This window comes from Caloenas nicobarica, chromosome 1 (genome assembly GCF_036013445.1).
Source record: "Caloenas nicobarica isolate bCalNic1 chromosome 1, bCalNic1.hap1, whole genome shotgun sequence".
Taxonomy (NCBI): Eukaryota; Metazoa; Chordata; class Aves; order Columbiformes; family Columbidae; genus Caloenas; species Caloenas nicobarica.
The window spans coordinates 103,405,686-103,430,695 of record NC_088245.1 but is presented as its reverse complement, the minus strand read 5'-3'; the positions used below and the strand labels follow the sequence as shown (position 1 = coordinate 103,430,695).

At 42.1% G+C, this 25,010-nt stretch overlaps 1 protein-coding gene across 2 annotated transcripts in view; it reads right to left on the bottom strand.

Annotated features, from left to right (window-relative positions):
• CLCN4 (chloride voltage-gated channel 4) overlaps nt 1-25,010 on the bottom strand; it is a 51,044-nt gene that overhangs the window by 5,537 nt on the left and 20,497 nt on the right. For both annotated transcript variants that reach the window (XM_065648966.1, XM_065648976.1), the window contains exons 4-11: nt 22,605-22,792; nt 17,098-17,220; nt 15,296-15,502; nt 15,125-15,205; nt 14,020-14,565; nt 11,523-11,709; nt 8,677-9,075; nt 42-258 (exon numbers count right to left, since the gene is read on the bottom strand). In XM_065648966.1, the coding sequence (XP_065505038.1) occupies nt 42-258; nt 8,677-9,075; nt 11,523-11,709; nt 14,020-14,565; nt 15,125-15,205; nt 15,296-15,502; nt 17,098-17,220; nt 22,605-22,792 (1,948 nt within the window). The remainder of the gene's footprint in view (nt 1-41; nt 259-8,676; nt 9,076-11,522; nt 11,710-14,019; nt 14,566-15,124; nt 15,206-15,295; nt 15,503-17,097; nt 17,221-22,604; nt 22,793-25,010) is intronic.

The following is a 25,010-nucleotide window of genomic DNA, read 5'->3' as shown; positions in this document are numbered from 1 at the left end:
TCTGCAATTCTCTAAGTGTGCTTGACTCAGCCTCTACTCACCCACTGCGAGTAACAAGACACTGCCGGAGTCCAAGTTTCCGGAAAATATCTACCACAGTCTCCATTGGTGTGTGGTCAGTGACAGTGAAAGGGCTCAGGTTGAGAATACGCCGCAGCTTCAGTGGATGAGGACTGTTGGGAGGCAGTTCTGGAGGGTCTTCGGTAAAGTATACGATGGAGTTGCTCACCACCCCATCCTGCCGCTGTCTTGCATTCTCTGTATAACAGAAAGATCAAGGTAGATAGTGAGTTAGGCTTGATAGCAAGTAATAAAAAAAATCCTCCTTTGGAAAGCAAAGGTACTAGCAACTTTCTGTCTTTAATATACTGAGGTCCCAGAAGTTGAGGTTACTGAGCAAGCTTGGATTTCCTTGAGACATTGTTTCCTTGAAGGAAATATAAGTGATATTTTTACAAACACTTTTGCTTGGTTGGGATAATGCTTTTCTGAAAAAATTTGCAACTCATTGCATTCACGAAAGTCACTAATCCAGTTTTTGTCAAATTCAAATGATTATATGTCATTTCCTCCATTGTGAGAACCACAACAAAACCTTCTATTATAAGCCCAAATGAGTGGAGTCAACAGCTTGTGTACAGTCCCAGCTGGCTTGGAGCAATATGTTTGTTCCCAGACTTCTCAGTGGAGTGGGGGAAATCTGGGCATGATGAATGGAGTTCTGAACACAAAGGTAGGGAAAGACAAACTCACATCCCAGGGATCTGGGAGTGGTGTGGGTGTCATTCTAGAGAGGCACACCTTTGTGGCACACAGGGTGAACGTTATAGTTTTGCACTTAATTCCTTACACAGAGTTTGTATATCTACATTTTCAAAGGGTAGAAAAAAAATAGCATCCTACTTAAAGGAAAATAGTAACGGGAGGAACAATATATAGCAGTAAATGAGTTTGATACATTTGTTCCAACAGTACATATCTAACCACTCTGAAAAGTTCAAAAGCTATCATTCATACTTTGATCAAACGATGAAGTGAACTTTACAGTACATCTGGATTTTACATGATCAGTATAAGCCATTTAGTTTAAAGTATGCTCCAAAAAGAATACTTAGCATCGAAGGAGTTAATTTGCTTTGTAGTGTTTTCCTCATTTCTACTCAACACTACAGGGTACGATCAATACATGAGATGGATTTCCAAATGATAGATAACTTCTCTCTCCCCAGATAAGCATATCATGTGTTTGGCCCTGAGAGTTTTAGTCTTTTTTTTTTAATATAAATTCTTGGAAATGACTAGAACTATTATCTTTGATTAATTAAGGTTGCTTCTGTTCTTGAGAGGTACAGCAAATCAGACATACTCAAAGCGTATGTATATATTCTTGGAGCTCATTGCCATCAATCAAAGTGCAGAAACCTGCTCCTCTGACTTGTAATGTGTAGACAGTAATGGTTTCCAACGTGTTCCAGCTGCATTTTTTCCCATTTAATGATCATTGTCTTGTAATATTTCTGGAACTGGAGCAGCGCTGGCTCAAACCTAATATCAGTACAGTATATGATTTTCAACCTTCTCACCCCACATATTTCAAGGCCTATTGCCATTTATAGGAACGATGCTAACTTTGTCTCATCTTGTTTTGATTCATACATCTAATTTCAAGTGTGAACATGCCTGCATAGCACTTTGATATATGATCTGTGGTAAGAGGTAACATTAATCAAACTGAAGGTAACTCCCACTCTTTGATAAAAACCCTTGACAGCTAGGTATTTCCTTCCCCAAGCTGCACCCAAAGCAATAGGCCCAAGCACTTCAGTTACCACATGGCTGTTCCCAAGGCAGCAATGACCCTGGACAACGGTGATTAGCCAAAGCCATGACTTCACCCTTCAAAGTCAAACGTCTCTCTCGAGAAATTTGAATGATGTAGTACTATTGAGCAAATTCAGTGGCCTCAGAAAAATGGTGGACTTCATATGTAGTCTCACTGGATGGGGGAGTTATAGGTAAAACAGAACAGATGATTTTAGCAGTTGCTGGGTAAGAGAAACAGATATAGCTTAAAAGAAGGGGCAAAGCAAATGGATGATGATATCTGGTTTTACAGAGTAATCTGTGCAGAAGGCTCTTGTCATAGCTAGAGAGTGAATTAATTCTCTCAAATGTGAAACGGCCTCTCCTATTCAGCAGTTCACAGCCTATATTAACTATGTTGCTCTCACAGCTCCACACTGGGAAAAGTACATTATACAGGCCACCTGGCTTGTGTTCAAGACTCTGCCTTTCATACGAAGCCTCTGAAGCCAGCCAAATTTAAGAAGAGCTTTACAGGGTCAAATACTCCCCTCCATAAGACTGTAAGGCAGGTGTCATCTAAAATGTAGACATTTATTCCCAGAGGGTGACTCTGCCCACCTGACCTGCCTACCTGCTTGACAAGGACCGGTGGAAGGACACAAGCGTCCTGAAGGTGCTTCTGAGCAATTGGAAGTGCCACTGCCATTCACTTTACAGGGACTGGATGCATTTCTAGAGCATGCTTAGTGCTCCACTTACTAAGAAAAAAATTACATAGGGGTAAATCAAGAGGCAGAGAGCTGTGTGTGAACACGTATTTGATGTGGGACTCAACAGCTATTGCCTTCATCCAAGAAGTCAGTTGTGTGAGGGAGGTGGAGTACTTCCCCAGAGTATTTCCTGGGCCACCACACTGCTGATGCACAATTTATTGGGCCAAAGAAAGAAGCTGAAGCTTCTTGGTTTAAAGCGTGTGTCTACATAGTGCAACATTGTCATATGGAGGCACCCAAGCTAGTTCAAACTGAGGAAGCATCTGCAGGGCACAGTGCAGGGAAAAGAAGAAATACTGGTGTGGGCCTGACTCTGCTTTTCAGAAGACCTCATTCCCTGGCCACAGTGCTGCACGAATGGGGCTTATACTGTTCCCAGACTTAACTCCAGTATCTCTGGATGCTGTCAGGCTGAGCAGGAGATAAGAATCTGAACAGGAAAATAAAAGATACTTCACCACATGTGATGTTTACCTCTTGGCAAGTAATTTTATAGTTTAAGGAGACTTAGTGTATGTCTCCATGAACACAACTATGAAGCAAACTGAGATGAAGGTTTGCAAAGCATTAGCTACTCTGTGGTAATGATACAATGACATCTTCTGCAATAAATCCAAAGCAACTTTGTCCTTCAGTGAAAGAGGATTAGCTATCAAAAGTTGCTAGCATGGTACAAAAACAGTGTTTTGCTCTGCCCTGTACTGGAACCATATACTGTGTCTTTCGTGAAACCAAATCCAGATTTTAAGTCACACAGACACAAACCATACTGGAAATCACAGAATCACAGAATGTTAGGGATTGGAAGGGACCTCAAAAGATCTAGTCCAATCCCCTGCCAGAGCAGGAACACCTAGGTGAGGTTACACAGGAAGGTGTCCAGGTGGGTTTTGAATGTCTCCAGAGAAGGAGACTACACAGCCCCCCTGGGCAGCCTGTTCCAGTGTTCTGTCACCCTCACTGTGAAGAAGTTTCTTCTCAAATTTAAATGGAACCTCCTGTATTTTAGTTTATACCCATTGCCTCTTGTCTTATCATTGGTTATAACCAAGAAGAGCCTGGCTCCATCCTTGTGACACTCATCCTTTATATATTTATAAACATTAATGAGGTCACCCCTCAGTCTCGTCTTCTCCAAACTAAAGAGACCCAGCTCCCTCAGCCTTTCCTCATAAGGGAGATGCTCCACTCCCTTCATCATCTTTGTGGCCCTGCGCTGGACTCTCTCCAGCAGTTCCCTGTCCTTCTTGAACTGAGGGGCCCAGAACTGGACACAATATTCCAGATGAGGTCTCACCAGGGCAGAGTAGAGGGAAAGGAAAACTTCTCTTGACCTACTAACCACCCCCCTTCTAATACACCCCAGGATGCCATTGGCCTTCCTGGCCACAAGGGCACAGTGCTGGCTCATGGTCATCCTGCTGTCCACCAGGACCCCCAGGTCCCTTTCCCCTACACTGCTCTCCAACAGGTCGTTCCCCAACTTATACTGGAACCTGGGGTTGTTCCTACCCAGATGCAAGACTCTACATTTTCCCTTGTTATATTTCATTAAATTTTTCACCGCCCAACTCTCCAGCCTGTCCAGGTCTCGCTGGATGGCAGCACAGCCCTCTGGCGTGTCAGCCACTCCTCCCAGCTTGGTGTCATCAGCAAACTTGCTGACAGTGCACTCAATTCCCTCATCCAAGTCATTGATGAATATATTGAATAATACTGGTCCCAGTACTGACCCTTGAGGCACTCCACTAGATACAGGCCTCCAGCCAGACTCCGCCCCATTGACCACGACTCTCTGGCTTCTCTCCTTCAGCCAGTTCACAGTCCACCTCACTACCCGATTATCCAGACCACACTTCCTCAGTTTAGCAGTGAGGATGCTGTGGGAGACTGTGTCAAATGCTTTACTGAAATCAAGATAGACCATATCCACCACTCTGCCATCATCTATCCACCTTGTTATGTCTTCATAAAAGGCTATGAGGTCGGTCAAGCACGACTTCCCCTTGGTGAAGCCATGTTGACTGCCCCTAATGACCCTCTTATCCTTGATATGCCTTGAGATGGTACCAAGAATAAGGTGTTCCATCACTTTCCCAGGGATGGAGATGAGGCTGACTGGTCTCTAGTTACCCAGGTCCTCCTTCTTGCCCGTTTTGAAGACTGGAGTGACATTTGGTTTCCTCCAGTCCTCAGGCACCTCTCCCATTTCCCAAGACTTAGCAAAGACGATGGAGAGTGGTCCAGCAATGACTTCAGCCAGCTCCCTCAGCACCCGTGGGTGCATCCCTTCTGGACCCATGGATTTATGGATGTCCAGATTGCTTAACTGGTCCCTAACCCCGTCCTCATCAACTAAGGCAAACTCCTCCATTGCCCTGCCTTCCTCTGGGGCCTCAGGGGCACGGGGCTCCTCAGGACAGCCTCCGGCAGAGTAGACAGAGACAAAGAAGGCATTCAATAACTCTGCCTTCTCTGTATCTTCTGTCACCAGGGCACCCACCCCATTCATCAGTGGGCCTACATTGCCTCTGGTGTTAGTTTTATCTGCCACGTATTTGAAAAAGCTCTTTCTATTGTCCTTGACCCCTCTTGCAAGATTTAATTCTAAGGAATTAAGCCTTAGCTTTCCTAGTTGCCTCCCTACATCCTCTGACAACAGCCTTATATTCTTCCCAAGTGGCCAGCCCCTCCTTCCATGATCTGTACAGCAGTTCCTTGTATAACCACGCAGGTCTCCTGGCTCCCTTCCTTGACTTCCTACGTGTCGGGATGCTCTGATCCTGAGCTTGCTAGAAGCAGTCCCTGAATGCTAACCAACTATCTTGGGCCCCTTTACCTTCGAGTACCCTTGCCCACAGGATTTCCCTCAGCAATTGTTTGAAAAGGCCAAAGTTGGCCCTGCTGAACTCCAGGGTTGCAATTCTGCTTGCTATTCTGTTCCTGCCACACGATATCCTGAACTCCCCCATTCCATGGTTGCTGCAACCAAGGCAGCCCTCCACCTTTACTGCTTCAACCAGACCCTCCTTGTTAGCGAGGACGAGATCCAGCAGCGCACCTCTCCTAGTCGGCTCCTCCACCATTTGCATCAGAAAGTTATTGTCAATGCACTGGAGGAACCTCCTAGACTGAGGCTGGCTGGCTGAGTAGTCCTTCCAGCAAACATCAGGGAAGTTAAAATCTCCCACAACAACCAGAGCCTGTGACTGTGAGGCCACGCTCAGCTGCCCATAGAAGGCCTCATCAACATCCTCACTCTGATCTGGTGGCCTGTAATAGACACCCACAACAGTATCACCCCTGCCAGCCTGCCCCTTAATTCTCACCCACAGACTCTCAACTTGCTCCTCATCCGTGCCTGGACAGTACTCTATACATTGTAGTTGCTCTCCCACGTAAAGAGCAACTCCATCACCTCGCCTGGCTGGCCTGTCGTTCCTGAAAAGGACACAGCCATCCATGGCCACATTCCAGTCATGTAAGCTGTCCCACCATGTCTCTGTAATTGCCACCAAATCATAATCCCCTGACCGAACACAGGTTTCTAACTCCTCCTGCTTATTCCCCATGCTGCGCGCATTGGTGTACAGGCATTTCTGGGAGCACAGAATCAGTCAGTGCAGAATGACATCAGGAATTGTCATACTCAACCCAAGAGAAAAAGGGTCACCAAAGGTCCTTGACAGTTGAAGATTTTATGAAAACATCTATGCAGAGAAGTTTTTGATTTTAAATCTCAGTTCTGCCTCAGATCCTATGAAAGATGCTCTTAATCAGAGCTGATCAGGAAACAGGACCTTTTCTTCTGGAAAATGTGGGTGTCAAAGAAACAGATTTTGAACAGGAAAGCATTTTGATCTAAAATGACTAAGTTTATTTTTAACTGATATCTTTGTTATCAGTATGTAGCTGGACATTTTCACACATCTCCTAGCAAGCCCATTCAGCCATGTAGACATTTATGAGCTGAATGAGAAGACTAAGTTCCTCTGACTTCTTTGGCTCGCTTCAGACAGCATCTGATCTTCCTGTTTTTAAGGTAAGGGCCCTGCACCTTTAGTCCCTGCAATTTTCCCGCTGACATACCTCCCTGCAAAGGAGACACAGAAGGCTATAAAGTTAGGATGGCAGCAAGTATTACAGCCATGACATGGCACTGACAGCATAAAAGTCAGCCACAGGGTAGGCTAAATACATCTAATTAAGTTTTTTTTGTTTCTGACAGGGTAATGCAGAAGACATTTGAAAATCATTAGCAAAAGCAGGACACAATACAAACTATTTTATAATTGGTATCAGCACTTGGCATTTAAAAATTTGGTGAAACTTCAAACACATATTTTCTTTCCTAGCTTGGCCATACAAGGCATCTTTTGTTACTACCAAAGGAAGATTAGCCCTCTGAGAAAATAAGTTGTTTGAAAGGAGTTTTGCAGCTAGCAGTCTTGGACTTCATCTTTGTGTCTTTAAAATCCTCTTATACTGAGATTGATATACAAAGTATTATAACTTCATGGAGACTTTTTTTTTTGCTTGTTTTTAGAGGAGGGAGGAAGGAGCAAACAGCAATGGCGGGCTTTTAATGAAAAAGCTTAGTTTCCCACACTCCTTGGAAGTGAAATTACAATTGTACAATTAGAGAAGCTGTAGAACAGGCAGTAAGGCTTGTTCTGCTTTCCTTTGTTTTAAGAAATTCATTATATAACTAAATGCAAAACGAATTCAGTTCACAAACTCTTTTCTCTAACTGAAATGACAACTTACACAACAGAAGGAAAAAAATGAGAAGATAATTTCTTACTGAAGAGAATTCTGCACTACAAGGGGAGAAAACTGAGCTCTGTCATTTGTTTTCTTCTTTTGCATGTAGTATCGATGCGGCATTGGTGAATTTCTGCTACGGAATGAGAAGAAGGGAATCGAGTAACAGCTGAGTGTCCTTAAATAAATGAATATGAATTTTAGGTCTAATCACTTACATGGAGTCTTTTTACATTCAGGAGACAAAAATAAATATGCATTAAAAAAAAACGACGTGCTTTAAAGAGCACTGTTATTTCAAATTTTATTTTAGCTTTGTGAGACCTGAGAAAGAAAGTGGCCCTCTAAAACAGCCCTGATTTTCCATTTCTGGATTTTGTTTTCTGAAGACTACGGGAGTTTCTGCCTGAGACAACAGCTTTTTAAAGGTGCCTGAAGTGGACAGATGAAATAGGCCCACACAGAAAGGAATAATACCACGCCAAGGAGATTTGGATATGCCAGACACTCCACTCCCCTGCAAAGTAGAAGGCAACCATGCCCAGCCAGCAGCCGCCTGCCCACCCAGCTGGCCCTCGCCACCACAGGACTGAGAGAATTGGGAGCGAACCATCGGGGTGATAGGCCAGGCTCGCAGATCTCTGCAGCTCCGGATGCCCTAGGTACGGGCAAGCTGGGAACACTTGCTTTCATCCAATATACCTGTCTTTTCAATCCCGACCTAGCCATCAAGCCAACCAGGAGAGGACCTGATGGGCCAAAATCTGTAATGACCTGGATCGGGCACTCAGGCAACCAGCCCAGCTATCAGCTGGATGCCTGATGAAACTCAGCCACCTTTACCAAACAACATTCTTCACTGAAAAGTTTTCCACACCTAGCACAAAAGGACCGCATGTGAGAAAAAGTGAGATTGTGCAACAGAAAGAAGCACAGGGACTTGCACTTTGTCACAGGATGGCAAAGGTTCACGACTGCCTCAGCTGCTACTGGAGGCCCATGGATACTACACGAAGCTCAGCACTGCAGTGGGTTTTCATCTTTTCCTAAAACTTCTGGCTGTACACAGTACAGTAAGTCAAGTTTATCTCTGTTGTCTTTAGCAGAATTGCTTTAATTAAGCCCACAAAAGTCAAGCCCACAGAAGTCTACCAGGAGGTGTGCTACAACAGAAAAGCTTCCAGCTATGGATCACAGCAACAAGGATAAGACAGACTTAGGAAGGAAATCAGGTTTGGTTCTTATATACCCATTCTTCAAGGTGAATAACACTGGTAACATCCTACTCTACCAAAATTCCTGTCAAACTTATGTACACTGATACTCTACTCACTTATTGCAAGAATCAGCTCTCGTCTCTGTGCAAATCCAATAAGTCTCTCTGAGTCTTTCGAAACCACTACTGGAAAGCCATTGTAGTCAGTCTCCTTGATGAGTGTCTCAACATCCTCCACCGTCATGCTGTCCTGAGTCAGCACTGAGAGAGGAGCTTCACCACGCCTTGGTCTCATGACATCAGTTGCCAGGGTTCGGTGGGTGAATTCATCCTTCACATCCAGGAATGGGTAGCCGTTCAGATGAATGTGAGCTTCATAGATCCCTTCTTTCCCAAAGGCATCTGCCACCCACTTGCTTGTGACAGCTGCAGCCATAAGAGGTACGATGTACTCCAGGCCTCCAGTTAGCTCAAACATGATCACCACCAGAGAGACCGTCATTCGCGTAACACCACCTGCCAACAAGGAAAGTGGTCAAGTTTCCCTCAGTCCTCTTGAAGCGTACATCTCATGCAACTCATTTGTATTTTGAGTCTCACACTCAAAAAGGCATGAGATTATTCATGCCCTTATACTTTGCCCTTATACTTTGTGAAGCATCTTCGGGCTTATTTCACTGAAGAAAGAGATTTTTCATCTACTGCAATTTTCATCAAAAAGATTGAGTGGACTTGTTCAAGCCGAAGATGCTAACATTGAAAAACACATAATGAATGCTAAAAAATGGAGCTATTAAACCAGAGAACATGCAAAAAAATCACCTATACTGGATACTTGAGAAACTCAAACAGAATCCTGCCACTAGCCCTGTAAAATGACTCCAAGAATCAGCAGGTAGGAGCATTGGGAGCTGCTCTTCACATCGGTTTATCTAGCACATTCATACTGAAGGGAAAGCTAAGCGTTATCTTTGGGCACAACGTGGTTACAAAATCCTACATAAGGACAGTTTAGGGCCACTGCAAGAACTATGTTACAGCTCAAACCCTAGCTTTTGATATCAGTATAAGATGCAGTTTGAACTGTATACAACTTGGTTTGAGGCCATCTAGGCATGCAGCCATAGACAGGGCTGTAGCTGTATTTTTCAGTCTAGTCTTTCTATATTAATTTCATAAGCAAGCTCCTTACTCCTTCAGTTTACATTAAAGGATAAAAATAATCACATAACTGCAGACAACTGTATATGTATCACTGAATTATTAGGTAGGATTTCTTTGCCTCCGTTCAAAAGGTAAATGTAATAAATCTGCTCTTTTTAGGCCTCAAAATACAGCATCATTTTAGATGAGAGAAATCAGAAACAGGTCATTAGAGGATTCTTTTAATGTAGCAGCATACAGGAAAATTAAATTGTTGATTATTTAACACGATGATCCGGATATGGCTTTCATTTGAGGAATGCCTTAAACTTCTGACTCCGAAAAGCTGAGAGCAGATACCACAGTAAGGATCATTTAATACTTGCTCTATATGTCATACTCTAAGCGAGACAGGTCTTGGTCTTAAGAACAAGCAGTGACCATTCTGCTGCGTGTCTCACCATACTATTAAAATCATTGCACCTTGATTTGGAACTATCAAAAGAGGAAGTAATTGCTGACTAGCAGATCAACTGGAATATCAGAGCAAAATTTTTGTGTATCATTTCTTTTATGAACGTTAAGCTCATTTATGGAAAAGAGGAAGCACTTCACTCTTTGACAGTAATATTCATCCCAGCTGTTTTAATGTGTCTACATTGCTGTAGGTGTTTGCAACCAAAGGGGTGATCCAGATTGCCTTTATAATCTCTGGAGAAAAACAAGCACTTTTGAGGCCAAATGCATCCATTCATTTGTCTGGTTTTAGATGTCTATTGCCAGATGAGACTGATCTTTCCAGTATCTCATTTTTCTGTTTTGACTGTGAAGGATACCAACACAGCTAGCTCAGATATTGATGTCTACACCAAATCCCACCCTTCCTTTATAACTGATCACACAAATTATCCTACTTTTCTAACATGAGACTCCAGAACTGAGACTTTTCCAGCTCTTCCCTGAGTATATCTTTCATTTCAGTTCTACCCAATTACATTAATCATGTGTTATGTCTCCTCACTATTATTTCATCATCTTATGTTGGTATCAACAACAACAAAAGGATGTAGAATGTGGAAGTACAGAAGAGGAAAGATATGATCAGGCAAAAACATGATCAGACAGTGTGTTTGTAAAATTCCTGTTGCATCTATGACTAGAAATGTGACATCACAGAATCACAGAATATTAGGGATTGGAAGGGACCTCGAAAGATCTGTGAAGTATTATTCAATGATCTTGCTTTAACAGTTAACAGATAGTTTATGTTATAGCCAATAAATCCTATTGATTGAATGTAATCAGATACTGGCCTACAGTCAAAACAAAAAACAAAAGACAACCCAGTTGACACACAGCCAAAATAAGACCCAGAATTTTTAGCTCTGTGTAGCTTAAAATTTGGCCAGAACTGGGAATTTTGTTGCCTGCACTAACAGAAAGCACAGGCTAAACAAGGCAGTGACATTAGTCCAGCTACAGTGGATTTCATTGCATCACAGGGGAAAAAAAACAAGCAGAACCACTCCTCCTTGGAAACCTGCAGCCTAACTTTAACCTTTTTCTTTCCTTCTATGTGCTTTTTGGCAGATTGTAAAGATTAGTCATGGGTGACTGCAAGCCTCACTTTTGTTGACTACCCGGCAGATCGCTGGAGAGAACATTTGAGGAAGCTGCCCATGCCTTAGCCCATCACATCTACTACAACCAGAAATGCCAGCAGAGCACCTAACACAAACAAAAAGCCCTCATAAACAATTTGTAGGTCCCCAAACATCAGTGTTATCCACGCACAAAGCAATGACCGGCAGGTACTGTACCCAAGCAAGCCGCCGCTCCCACCATAGCGTAAAGTCCTGGTGTGACACAGTCTGCCCCAGGTCTGCACCACTTCCTGAAGATGATCCAGTCATGATGGTGATAGGCCAGCTGCTCTACTCCGATCCCAACCATCCTGCCCGCTATGGCTCCAACAGCCATGCTGGGAATGAAAAGACCTGAAGGAATCTTGAACAAAATACAGACACATGAGCACAAAAATGACCAGTAATGAACTAATTGATCAAATAATTTATTATTAGTGGTAAGAGAACGCAGTTTCCTTACTACATGCTAGCTCAGAAGGCCATAGCCTTTTGGCAGCCTACAGTGATGTTCTGCACAGTCTGAGATAGGTTTCTGCAGTGACTGAGTTTGTGTGGCTGTATGTGTATTTATAGATTTACAAAATTTTAATGCATTTTTTTAAGTAATTTTGAATCCTACCTTCTGCTTCATACTGAAATTGATAGATAAACCATGTTTCACAATAACGCTCTGCTTTTAAAGTCAGGATGGTCCTGTTCTTGCCTTTATTGCTTTCTCAGCAGGAAGTCAGGAGCTGCTGATGGTTCTGTCATGGGCTTGAGAATAAGCTTAACTGAAACTAACATCTTGATTTCAACTTCTATCTCACAGGGTACTTTACAGTTTTATTACTACTCTTTCAGGCTAAATCCAAGCAGATTTTAAATTAAATGTCAAACACAGAATAAAAATCTAGAGAAAGAAGGTTTACTGCTCAGAGGCAGCTATTTCTTCATCTCAGCTTACTATCTATTTTCCAGGAAGTTCTGTGAATCATTACCTTGTTGTCTGCTACACAGACAAGTCACAAATAATTTTAAAATATGTATTGAAATAATTTTTTTTAAAAAAATCACTTTGCCTTGGCTAAGTGCATTTCTTCTGAGATGTCAAGTGCAACTGTCAAGTCGGAGACAAATTTCTTGGTGGAAAAGACAGCTCAGATCTGTTTCAAGGGCTTGCATGGATTTTTTGTTGTTTTTAGAGGGGATAAGTTGTTATATCTTTTTAATTCTGAAAATATACCTTGAGCTTCCTAGACAAGTAAACTAACAACTTCGGCGTAGCCCAGGGGTGCTAGGGCTGATAACTGCAGGAGCTATCTTCCTCATCATATAGTGTTAATTTTGCTGATACAGTCAGATTTGGCCTTCTAGAGCTGAAGGGTAAAGATATTTTGTCTGTTCTTTTCCAGAACAGTTGAATAGTTGAGACTGCCCATTCTTTCTAACAAATTTTAAATAAATAGAATAAATAAAGATCCACATATCAAACAAAGAACCAAACTCAGAAGTTTCTAAACAAACAAGCATAATAACAACTGGCTGCCAGCCCCAGCATAAATCACTTTCTGCAGTGAAGGGCATCTCATTTCAAATCCTCCTGCAGAAATGTTACACCTGTGCTCTTAAACTCCCTCTCATTCTCCCTGCTCAGGAAATCAGGAGGACTCAGTGACTGGTCCTAAGTGACCTTCTACCATTGAGTAGTTCTTGTCATCAGGGACATCCCAAATGGAGAAGACATAAAAGAAAAGCAAAACTCCAACATCTTCCTACTATTTTGGGGGTGACAAGCCTTCTAAAAAGATGGATCCTCAGCTCCAGCTCAGTTTTTAAGAGAAAGATGAGATGCTTTAGCTTCGAGCATGGCACAACATATACTGATTCACTCAGAAAAACTTCCCATCATCTGCTGCAATCAGATCCACAACTAAATGCTCAGATAATGGGAGCTGCAGACAGACAGATGTGTGTTTTATATGGGCTCTAGCAATCAGATATATACAACTCACCACAAACAGCTTTGTATATATTGAAAGCTTGGATGAATTCTTCTTGGACCTTTCATCACCCGTTTATGGGGAGGAGGAGGAATGGAAGGAAAAAGTTGCAAATCCAGAATAAACAAAGATACATCTGTCAGTCCTCCCCCACTCACTTCCCTCTTTTTTTTCCAAGATACAGTGCTTAAAAACATTCAAAAATAGAACTTTTCAGTTAGTTTTTTATTTTTGTGAGGTTTTAAATGTGTAAATCAGTAAATTCAAAGCTATTAGTTCCCTGAGCATAGCTACCTCGAGGCACATTAGGACATTAATCCAACAAGACAACAATATAAATAGTCAATATCCCTGGGAGAGCTGAAAGACAGCTGCAGTGGGAATCATCTTGGATTTGCTCATTGGCAAGAATTTAAATTCACACTCAGATTTCTTTTTTGCTTAATAAAACTGCAGATGACTAGAAGGTGGAAAAAGCAGGGCTCATCCTTTTGCTGTGACAAGGACCCACAGAGGAAGGCACTGGTGGGCGAGTGAACCAGCAGGCACGTCCACTACACCTGGACATGGGTACAGGGCTGGGTGTAGCTCAGAGGCACACAAGCCCTGCCAGATAGACCGCAAGCTGCTGAGGGCAACACATCTGTGTCGTGTGCTCAAGACAGCTTCTGCTCCTGTCCCCAGTTTACCTTCATGCCGAAAGTGAATATCGTGATGACAATTTTAAACACCAAAGCCAAGGCGAGCTGCCACATTGCGGTGTAGACTCCGGGCCCGGCAGGTCTGTCGGGAATGTCATCCACCGGCCGGGTCATGTTTGGGTCATTGATGTAGTCGCAGAGCTGCGAGGACTCCAGGGCACCGCAGTCATTGAAGAGCTCTGAGATCAGCTCGCTGGTGCTCCTGCGGGTGTAGGGATTGGGGTAGGCGATGATGGCGGTGATGGCCGTCACCGCTATCACCTCCAGGACCGGGTATTTCCCCAGTCTGGTGGTTTTGCGCCTCCTGCACCAGGCGATGTTGCATCGGATAAAGAGGGTTCCCCAGAGGCCACCGAAGACGCCGAGCAGGATGAAGGGGAAGAGCTCGGCCATGTACCAGGGTGTATGGTACTCCACATAGAACAGGACCAGCCGGCTATTTCCAAAAGGATTGATGGACCTCAGTGTGAAGGCAGCCACAAGAGCAGCAAAAAATGACCTCCAGAGGGTTTTTAGAGGAAAGTAGTAGCTGACCTAAAACCAAGCAGAGACCATAAACACTTCACTGAGTGTGACAGAGGGTGTTTGCTTTAACTGTTCACTGGAGTACTGCACACAGTAAGCCATCACCGTGTGTTTCATCTGTGATTCTGCATCTGGCTTTACTGGGAATACCAGTCCTTACCACAGCCAGAATTTGTTCACAAAGGTATCGGAAAAGGCATTTTCAGATTTCAGAAAGTGAGAAGCAAACACTGAAAACTCGATAAATCTAAATCCAAAGTTGCTGGCTAGAGACGATAAGATGGGTGATCAGCAGCTCGACCCACGCAGCAGCAAGCCAAAAGTTGGGGAAAGCTCAGCACAGTGATACATTTCCAGTTTAAGTAATTTTGTTTTCAGAAAGCCAGTGCTCTTCTTTTACTCAAATCATGCTAAAATACCTGGTTATTTCTTATTACTAGAAATCAAATATTAATTTTGCTTTAGAAGAAAAATAAGAATATAAATATTTGAAAAATAAAAAGGAATATTATAAAAAGGCATGAAGTGAAAATATATTTATTGAAGCAAGTGAACTGCCAGGTCTCACCTCTTCCAGACTAAACAGCACACCTCCAATCGGAGCCCCAAAGGCAACAGAAACTCCTGCGGCAGCTGCAGCCGAGAGCACCTACGAAGCAAATATTTACATACAAGGCATGAGTCCTTTGAAACACCAAGTATCTGGACAGGGAAAACAGATGATTTGAGCCAATCTCACCTCTCTCCTCTTTCCTTCGTTCTTGCTGTACTTTGAGAAAAGGCTGCTGAAGAAGTTTCCGCAGCAACAGGCCACGTGGACTAGCGGCCCCTCTTTCCCAAGGCTGAGGCCTGAAGATACCACCAGAACCAAGGTGACTGTTTTGATTAAAAGTGTCCACTTTCCCAGGTAGCCCCTAATAATGAACCCACTCAAGATGGTTTTTATCTGGAAAGTAGGAAGAACATGTTGAAGAGCTGAAGAAACCTTTGCTACCCTGAACTTACAAATGGAGTTAAAACCCCAGTAGATATTTAAAACAAAATGAAAAAATCGCAGACTGTTTGAAAAGAGACAGTAATGAAGAGAAAGAAACCACAGGTAGGGTAACTTTCCCACAGTGAGAGCTGAGCAGGGGTTAAGCAGACCACACTTTTACTGTTCTTATGGGTGGTCCCCTGTGTTGGTAAGGAGTCTTAGAGAGATCAATAGAAATATGAAACTGCTACATAATTCCTTGGCTTACAGGATCAGAGTTAAACTAAACCAAACTTTAACAAAGCGGAAAAAAAGCAAATAAACAACCACATACTTTTTCCAGTTAAAACAAGAAAAAAAAAAGTTCTAAATATTTGGAATGGCCGTGCCATAAAAGAATGCAAGTATTATGAAATTAGAAAGTCCAAGAGATTTTATTTTTACACATTTCTTCTTAATTTTGCGTGTGAGTGGCTAGAATAAAGCAAGTACATGTGTGTGACATAGAAGCTGTAGAGTGCGACTTGAATTTGGATTCCAGCCCTGGAAATGGACTGGAGCTGAGCATCACCTCAGATGAGAGATTTACCACTTGAAAACTAGATTTACAGTTAACTATAAAAAAAATTCAAAACACAGATATATAAATATGTAACAAACACACATGTGACTACTTTGAAACATGGAAGTGATTTAAGTATTCCAAATTATTTGTGGTGGGTTTTTTTCCTGATTGGCTATGAAACATTTGGAGGTTTCTAGAGATGAAGAAAAAAATGTATGCCAAGATTTCTAAAATTAGGGCTGTTTATTCTGTCTGCCAGATTCCTAAGTAATAATCCCAGTGGGTTCTATAGCACTTATAGTAAAAGACTGCCCTGATTTCAAAAATTTTGAGTAGCTATGCTGCTTGAATTACAGGCTTCCTCATTTTAACAGCTTAAATAGGGACTGATGCTCAACATGTAAAATATTGAAAATCAGGCAGAGATTTTGGGTACCATAATGCTGTCATGCCCACATGACATGATGTACAAGGACAAAATTTGCAGAAGATGGACAGCCAGACACTCTTTAGGCATTCCAAATGATGGGCATTTTGCATCTTCAGCAGCTTAGGAAACCTTAGCTTTGTAGTTCTCCCTCTTTATTTTATTTTGGTTTTATTTAAAGCTTAGCCTAGAAAATGACTGGTTTTGTAAGTGGCCCAAGTAATTTCATCCAAGAAAAATTCTATATAATCTTCTAGTGACTATGTGCCTCAGCCACAAAAAGTTGGAGTACATCGATTGATGACTGAGAGACATTGATTTATAATTTAAGCTCTGGCAGTGAACAATCATGTACATTAGCCTGTCACAGTAACATATGAACATTTTCTACTATGAAAAATGTAGATGGGCACCATAAAGGCATGTTAGGCAAAGGAATGAAGGCAGATGAGGTGGAAAGACAACCTTCTTGTTCCAATGCTATCTCACAGTACAGTTCTGTAATGGGAAAAGGCGGCAAATGATCTTTTCTTTGTTTGTTTTTTGGTTATTCATCCACAGCAAGAAACTCACCTCTGGAATTCCAGAGCCACAGGCATAGGGAGCAAACACTCTGACCAGGGAGACTGCCAGGAAAGCAAAACATAGAGCCCACATAATGTATAGAAAATAGTTTAGAATGTAAGCACTTGCACCCTAGAAAAATAACAGTAACAAACACTGTTAGACAAATGCACCTTGGTAAATCTCATGCTTCTACTAGGGATCATGCTGGCATGGAGCCTGGTCTTTTTTTTTACATGCTAGCTGCTGCTTTTCCTTGGGAAGAACAAAGGGGTTTATATACTACAACAATTTTATTACTCATGGAAAGAAGCAGCATACTAATATATACCTAACGCAGTCCATAGAGTCTGTTTGCAAGGCACCCAAACACCATAAACAGATCATCTTTCAAGCAGTAAAAAATGAAGCCAACCGCAAAAAAGTTCCAAAATGTCAAACAAATCTGTCATGAGGGCAAAAGTAATTGGTGATAAAAAAGCACCTAATGAAGGAACCTGCTGTTTCATCGCATGGTGGGTGACAGGGGATGAGATGCTGATACATCTTTTCCTGAGGGCTGGTATTCAAAGGTCAGCTCTCCATGCCGATGCCGATCTTTTCAAATGGCATCCCTGTGTATATCAGTAGCCAGTTCAGCTCACAAACTGGAAGGGTAAAACCATAAATAAATGCTTTCCTTCTATATGACGCTATCTATTAGGGGGTTGAAAAGCATTTGAAAAGACAATAGCTTGGGAGATCTCACTCAGACTCATCTCAATCATTTTCGCCCTGATATTTTCAAAGCATTTCAGTCAATAATAAAACCTATCTTCAAACTGAATAACTTTAGTGACAGAATGGAAATGCTAATGATCATTAGTAATGGTTGACTGTGCAGTGCCATAGTGAAAGCATAGTCAATAGTGACCTTCAAGCTTTCTACCTGTCTCCAATGGTCAAGTCAAAACTGTTGTTATAATCTGCCTTACAATACCTCTCCCTCTTGACAAGCATATTTTTTTAGATTAATTTCAAAAACCACACCTGCACAGACAGAAGGTAATCCAGTCAGAGGCATCGAATTGATACAAGGAGCTTAAGCCTTCAAACAATCCCCTCTAGCAACATGACACGACAGAACAAAAACCAAGATAAACCTCACTGCATGAATTGGTAAGAATCCTTCACCTCTAAGTGAACTCTTCCTACCAGATGCAATCCTGGGTGCTCAAGAACATCGGAGGCCCTGTCTTTGCAGGACAGCAGCCTGGATATCAACATTATGATAAATCAAGTAGGAAAACAGGCATTAATCAGTTGTATCATGTCTGCAGTTAACAGAGCTGGTCAGGCCCTGTTCCTGGTCATAAAAAATCTAGAGCTGAGAAGACTTCTTTTTTGCAAGCCTGCGAGGAATCAACCTTTAACAGCACAAATGCTTGCTTGCCTCATTTTCCTGGTCTCTGTCCAATTGAAAAGACAGTAAGGGAACCACTGCCCTTGTCCTTGTGAATATATTTGGAAGAAGGACAACTTCTTAAGGTCTTTATGCTTGCTGAAGTTAGAGAAGGCTTTACTGATAACAGCAGCAGAGCAATTTGATACCATCCCCCAATGCCCAGAGACTAAGCAGTCACGGATCCCACAGTTACAGTGATTGACATCCATCTGTAGTAACCATGGACCTTTGTTGCTACAGCTGAAGATGGTCTCATTTCCTCATGAATGTCTTCTCTTAGTGCTTTCAATTACAAACAGCTATGGCAATATTTACCCTTCCTCTAGAGAAAACTCTGGATGTGTTGCCCTGGGCAGTGACTCCAAAGAAGACTAATACCATTACAGCAATTTGGCCCTACTGTGTTAAGTGAAAGCTGCAGTTTTGCTTCTAAATCCACTGGAGTCAAATTAACTTTGTTTCTTTTTGCTTCGTCTCATTTCACATCTCAGAAGTTACATGAAAACCATGTCAGCTCATTACTGCAATCACATATACACCTGCAGCACTGTGGCAGGACCCCAGAAGAGTCTATATGGCCAGGTCAGTCTTATCCCTTGGGACAGCTCTCACTGTTACGTTTTCCAGATATCTGACATTCTGCAGGTCCAGTTGCAGGAGTTTCTCATGATTAATAATAACATAACCTTTGGGAAGTGAAGTAGTAGTAACTCAGTATAGCAAATGGCTCATTTCTCACATTAATTCCATGCCATTACTAAGGCCCTGAATCAGCAGAAGTCTTAAGCACATACACAGGAATCGGAGACCAAAAATGCTCATCAGCAGAGATGATTCTGCTAAGACCTTTTCCACTAGTGCCTAACAGGACTCACCCTGGCAGCAATAGTAATGAAGCCTGCAGGGCAACTGGGTAAAACTTTGTATTTTAGTTTGCAAGACCTAGCAGTGTTTCAGATCTGGTGTCAGTCCAATTTAGGTACAAATGGAGCACAACTGAAAACAACCCTCACAAACTCAGCATACTGAAATAAAACACATCTCTCAGGATGCCATCCATGGCTGACCAATGCTTGCTTTCTCCAGAGGCTGAGAGTTCTACTCTGACTTGACTTGGGATCTCACAACTTGCAGCCTCCCTCCAGTGGACGCTACGAATCGGGAAGTGTGTTCCAGGTATAGAGGGGCTTCCTTGTCTTGCAGGTCTCAGCTTCATGACAGGACATCCAGAAGCCAGCCTGCTGCTGGATCCAGTGTCATAAATCATGGAAGACACAGGGCCCTTTCCTCTGCTTTGTATAAATGTGATGCTCCAGAAATGGGGTCCTCATCCTCAGTGAAGTTGAGGTTAGTTCTAACCAGGATCTGCAGAATAGGGAAGCTCCGGGTCACCAGATACTGGCTAGAGATGTAGCTGTAGTGGATGGCATCTGATGTGCTTAACCCGCCCACTCCTCCAGTGAATTTGAGGTTTTGAAACTCTCTTGCATCAAAAAAACTCTTCACCTGCTCTTTGGAAGCAGCTCAGGACCAGAGGGGTGAAGGTTATCATTGGCCTACAAAACAGTGATTAGGGAAGAAAACAGAGCCTGGTATGTTACAGATGTGCTATCATGTTTTCCGTAATAATTTATATCAAGATTCTGCTTTGGGTTAATTTTATAGGAGGACGAGACTGAAAACATTTTTCAAGAGGAAAAGGCACAGTTCGCAGTGAGAACATATGTATGGGGTTTATCACAGCCATAAATCGGCAAAAGGTCAAGGAAGAACTGATCCTCAAAATGTCAAATTTACTTGTCTGTGATAAGAAAGAGTCACATTCATGCATCAAAAAGAAGACATATCTGACCAGAGTACCTTTATGGGAACTGTTCCAAGTACTTTCTGTTCAAAATGTGCTCCAAATTAGTCCTTCTGTGCACCGTGCATTTTATAGAGCTGTTAGCCAAATATCAGGCACAAAATGAAATAACATTAAAAAAAGGGCTAAACTATCCTGAAATGCAGTCAAATTCAGTGTATTTTGATCCCTCTTGGAGTCCTCTACTGCTACAGGAATCATGCAAAATTTGCCTATATTGTAAGCTTTTTGCTGCAAAACAGAATTTTTACTTTCTGTATTCACATTTTTATTGGGCTTTGCCTGGGATTTCAATGTAACAGTAATTGACAGCTATATTATTAATATTTACAGCATCCATCGGGCTGTGGCAGCCAGAAAACCCACAGATCTTAGAAGCCCATTTGTTTTGAGAAAGAGCCTATAACTAAGCCAAGATTAATCTTTTTTTTTTTTTTTCCATTGTGACAGTATACTAGGGTGTGAGAATCCCAATTTGAAAACAAAGTGAGTAAAGTTTCACAGTGCTCACCTAGCTGATAACTTTCTTATCAGCCCCAGCATAAAACAGGTGTGACTGCTGGTTTCGAGTAGCAGGTGAAAGCAACAAATTTTCTCAAGGATATGCTCTGTTCATCTATTCCAGCCTTTCAGAGTAACAGCCTGTCAAACACATGTGCAGGATTTCCAAATCCCATCACAATTGTAACATTCTCCTGTTTTTTCCCTTCCCACATTTTTTCGTTCTCTTAAATTACAATATCATCCCCAGTCCTGCAACTTTATACCAGAGTAATATTTCTCCACTGTTACAAAGACACAACCACCCAAAACATCTGTTGATGAAAACCAGTGTGAACCTACCAAACCTCTGGCAAAGGAGAACTTGGCACTGTGGACTGGAAACTGTACAGAGACATTTCTGCCTGTGATCAAATGGTGGGAATATTCAGGAACAGTGAGCACCCCACTACTTTCACTATGGTTACTTAGGACTATGGAAAATTGGGCTATACACATTCACAGATGCTCTTATCTAGTACTCCTTGTACTGTAAAGCTAAAGCAGCACAGAAGGGAACATGAATGAGAAACCCATATGGCCATGAAGGTGCCCTCAAACACTTTCTGCAGGACCAGACCTCCTCCGCACTGAGGGAAGATCCAAGACAGTCTCTCTAACTCACCCATTTTTTAATTGCCTGGCTGAAGATTATTGCTCCCATAGGAGTATGTATTTTTTTCTCCTATTATGAACCAAACTGCATTACCGGATATGTTTTTTAAAAGTCATACTTAAGCCAGTTCTCTTCAAAACCACGTTCATCCTACCTCCACATCATATTCAATTTTTGTCACCTGTAGAAATAGGGGGGGAGGGATTCAAGACAATAATTCTGCCCCAAAGTTAGAGTTGTGAAGGGATCAATATTATTCAATACATTGAATAGATTAGTTTGAAAATAAAATGCCCTTTTCATATTTTTTTAAAAGTATCATCCGCTAAAAGGAGTATAGAAAGGTTTCTTCTGATTTCTTCAAAACAAAACTTTCATCTGTTTTGCTTTGAAGCAACATTCCTTGTATTTAAAATCACTATGATTTTTTTAAAAAGTTCTTAAAATTTTTATGTCAATTCGGATCAGCTTTTTCTCTTCCTGTCCTTTCTCCCTGCAAATTTTTCACTTTGGTCATCTCCCAGGGAGCTCATTATTTGCCCAGCTTTTGGTGCTAGCTAAATATTTTGCTATCTGATAGAGAAATTGATTGCAAGGTCATAATGAGCAGCTCTTGTGCAGCCCCCACTACTACTCATGGCATTTGAATACATTAAACCTGCCTGCAATCCCGACCATTTCCTCCTACATGTATTTGTCAGGGATCATCTCTTTTGCCCCATAAAACTGTGCTTAAAAGAAAAGAAAAAAAAAAAAAAAAAAAGGATAGCAGCTCAGGTCTGGTGATTATGAGTGTTATGAAACACTTTTGGTTTAATACTGATAAAAAGAGAAAGCAATCTCGCAGTTCTCCAATTTCCATCACACACGACACTGAAACAGTGGGATCTTCCCCAAGTTAAGCAGATGTTGCTCATGGAGATGCCTTTTTTTATTTGCAACGCCCTCAGTTCATGAATTTCAGAGGAACTCTCTGGGGGGAACACCAGCAAGTATGAAAAAAGGGCATTCCCTGGCCTGCTGTGACCCCAACCTCATCAGGTCTCCCGTACCTCAGACTGGCCTACAAGAAGTTCAGACCATTTCTGCCACTGGGGACATTTGTCCCTGTCATCGAAGGTAGTTTCATTAGACGTCCAGCAGCACTGCTCGTGGCTGTACCAGAAGGCAGACAGGCAGACACCCTCTTTCAGGTCTGTCATCCAATCCACAGCTAAATCTATCACTCCGGCTAATGTGCCTGGGAAAAGAAATGCAGAAAAAGAAACCGTGGCATTAAAAAATATCAGGTTGCAAGGAAAATAAATCTAATTATAATAACAGCAAAAGCCCATGAAATTGGGAAGCAGCTGCAATGTAAGCATGTATATACCCAACTGGGGGTAACAGTGAGTTTGCGAAGAAACAGCCATGCCAGCTTGTTGCCGGACCTTCAGTGTTCCCTCAGAAAAATTTTATTTTAAATGTTATGATTTTCACACTGACTAATGCCAAAGAGGGAAGGCACAGCTAAGGTACAGCCTGATCCTGCAGTCTGTCCCAGGGGCACCACTTGCCTGAGATCAGCAGGGCTTCTCGCTGGGTCTCTGTACACACGCTGGGCTGCAGGTCTTAAACCACACTCTGTATTTCAGGGGTAGGGGAGGAGGAGGATACTTAGGTTTTCCTACAGCACGACAACCTTTTAGAAGGATGATTTCTGTACAGAAACAATATGGGTACCAAATTCTGACTTAGGAACTTAACGGAGTCGGACTCTCGATGTGTACATTCATTAGCGATCCAACATGCAGAATAGAATTATCCTTCAAATCCTCTCTGTACCAAGCGAACCCTTATTTCAGTTTTTCCCCAGTAATTACACAGTCCTACAGCGCCACCCGGTGGCCACCGACCACATACACGGGTAAATTTACAGAATCATTGAATCATAGAATAATACTTAGTGTTGGAAGGGACCTTCAAAGATCAGGTTGCTCAGAGCCCCGTCCAGCCTGGCCTGGAATGTCTCCAGGGATGGGGCGTCTGCCACTTCTTTGGGCAACCTGGGCCAGTGTCTCACCACTCTCATGGTAAAAAATTTCTTCCTCATGTCTGGCCTGAATTTCCCCTCCTTTAGTTTCAGACCATTATCCTGACGATTACCCCACAAACTTGATGTGGCCAGACACACACACACACAAAAAGCCTACTTTTCTGATGCATTTGCTCATCAGTGATAATAACCTGCCCCAGGAGCCACACTCTCGGAGCAGGTGTGTCCTCACAAATGCAACACCAGCAGGAATGGGGAGGCTGGGAGCATCCAAAAGACAGAAGCTGCAGACCTGCCTTCAGTCCCTAGTGCATAGTTTCTGGAAAGCATTAAACCACCAAATGACAGAAAAGTCATTTAGTGTTTTCCAAACCACTCTCACATACAGTGGAAAGTAGAAGTCAACAACATTTCTACCTGTAATCATTAATGCGATTTCAGAAAAGCCATAATGAATTTGAACACAATTTACCGGCACATTTCAGTAGGACTAAAACACTGAAAAAATGTTTTGGAAAATGCAAAATGTTTTGGTTTTATACTTCCAAAACTTCTAGCTCTGTGGCTACTGCTGAGTATGCAATTACATGAAGCAGGAGTAGGGGCTGCTCCCCTTTCCCCTAGCAGCCTGGACACAGAGGTGGGTTCAAAATCCAGTTTATTTGACCTGGAACTAAAGTTTTCTGCTTTTCATTTCTGTGAAAAAGGAGAAAAAAAAAAATCAGGCATATGTAACCCCCTTTTTATTCCATAGAATAGAAAAAAACTACCAATGTTCACGGATCCTTACACATATCTTCTCACTCCCTTAAGAAAGATTCTTGTCCCCACACTGACAAGTGATGTGACTACAGTGGCAGTAAATAATTTTTGTTGTAGAGGAATAATCTGAATAGTTATACAGATATGCTAAACAAGATCACCAAAAAAAAAAAGGCTGCAGGAGGGAATAATGATGTGTGTACCAATTCTTTTCTTTCATGAAGCTCTTGCGTTTCTCGTGCTTAGTCTTTTCCATTTCCCCAAGTTCCTATGGCAACAATGAACCATATTCTTAGATGATGATAAATCACTGTGCTGCTAGTAACATCAGCAAGTGTAGCTTACTCAGTTTTGCAGTAAATTCTAAATTCTCCTCCAATTTTCTGAAAGTTTCAGGGAACTGTACAAAGAATCCTTATCCCTTGGACATGAGCACTGAATACTGTGCCTCTTGTTTCTCTTGATGTACCTTTATCATCCTCTGTAGTCACCTCTAGTCTTCAAAGCTCACATCATACTTAACCAGGCAATTGAGTATTAATGCTACTTAGCAGAAGGTACAAAGGAAGAGAACCTTTTGCATGTTTTTTTCCCTGATAAAGTTAACAAACGGTTTGAGGAACAAGCATTCAGTTCTCTAATATAACAAGCTCACATGCAC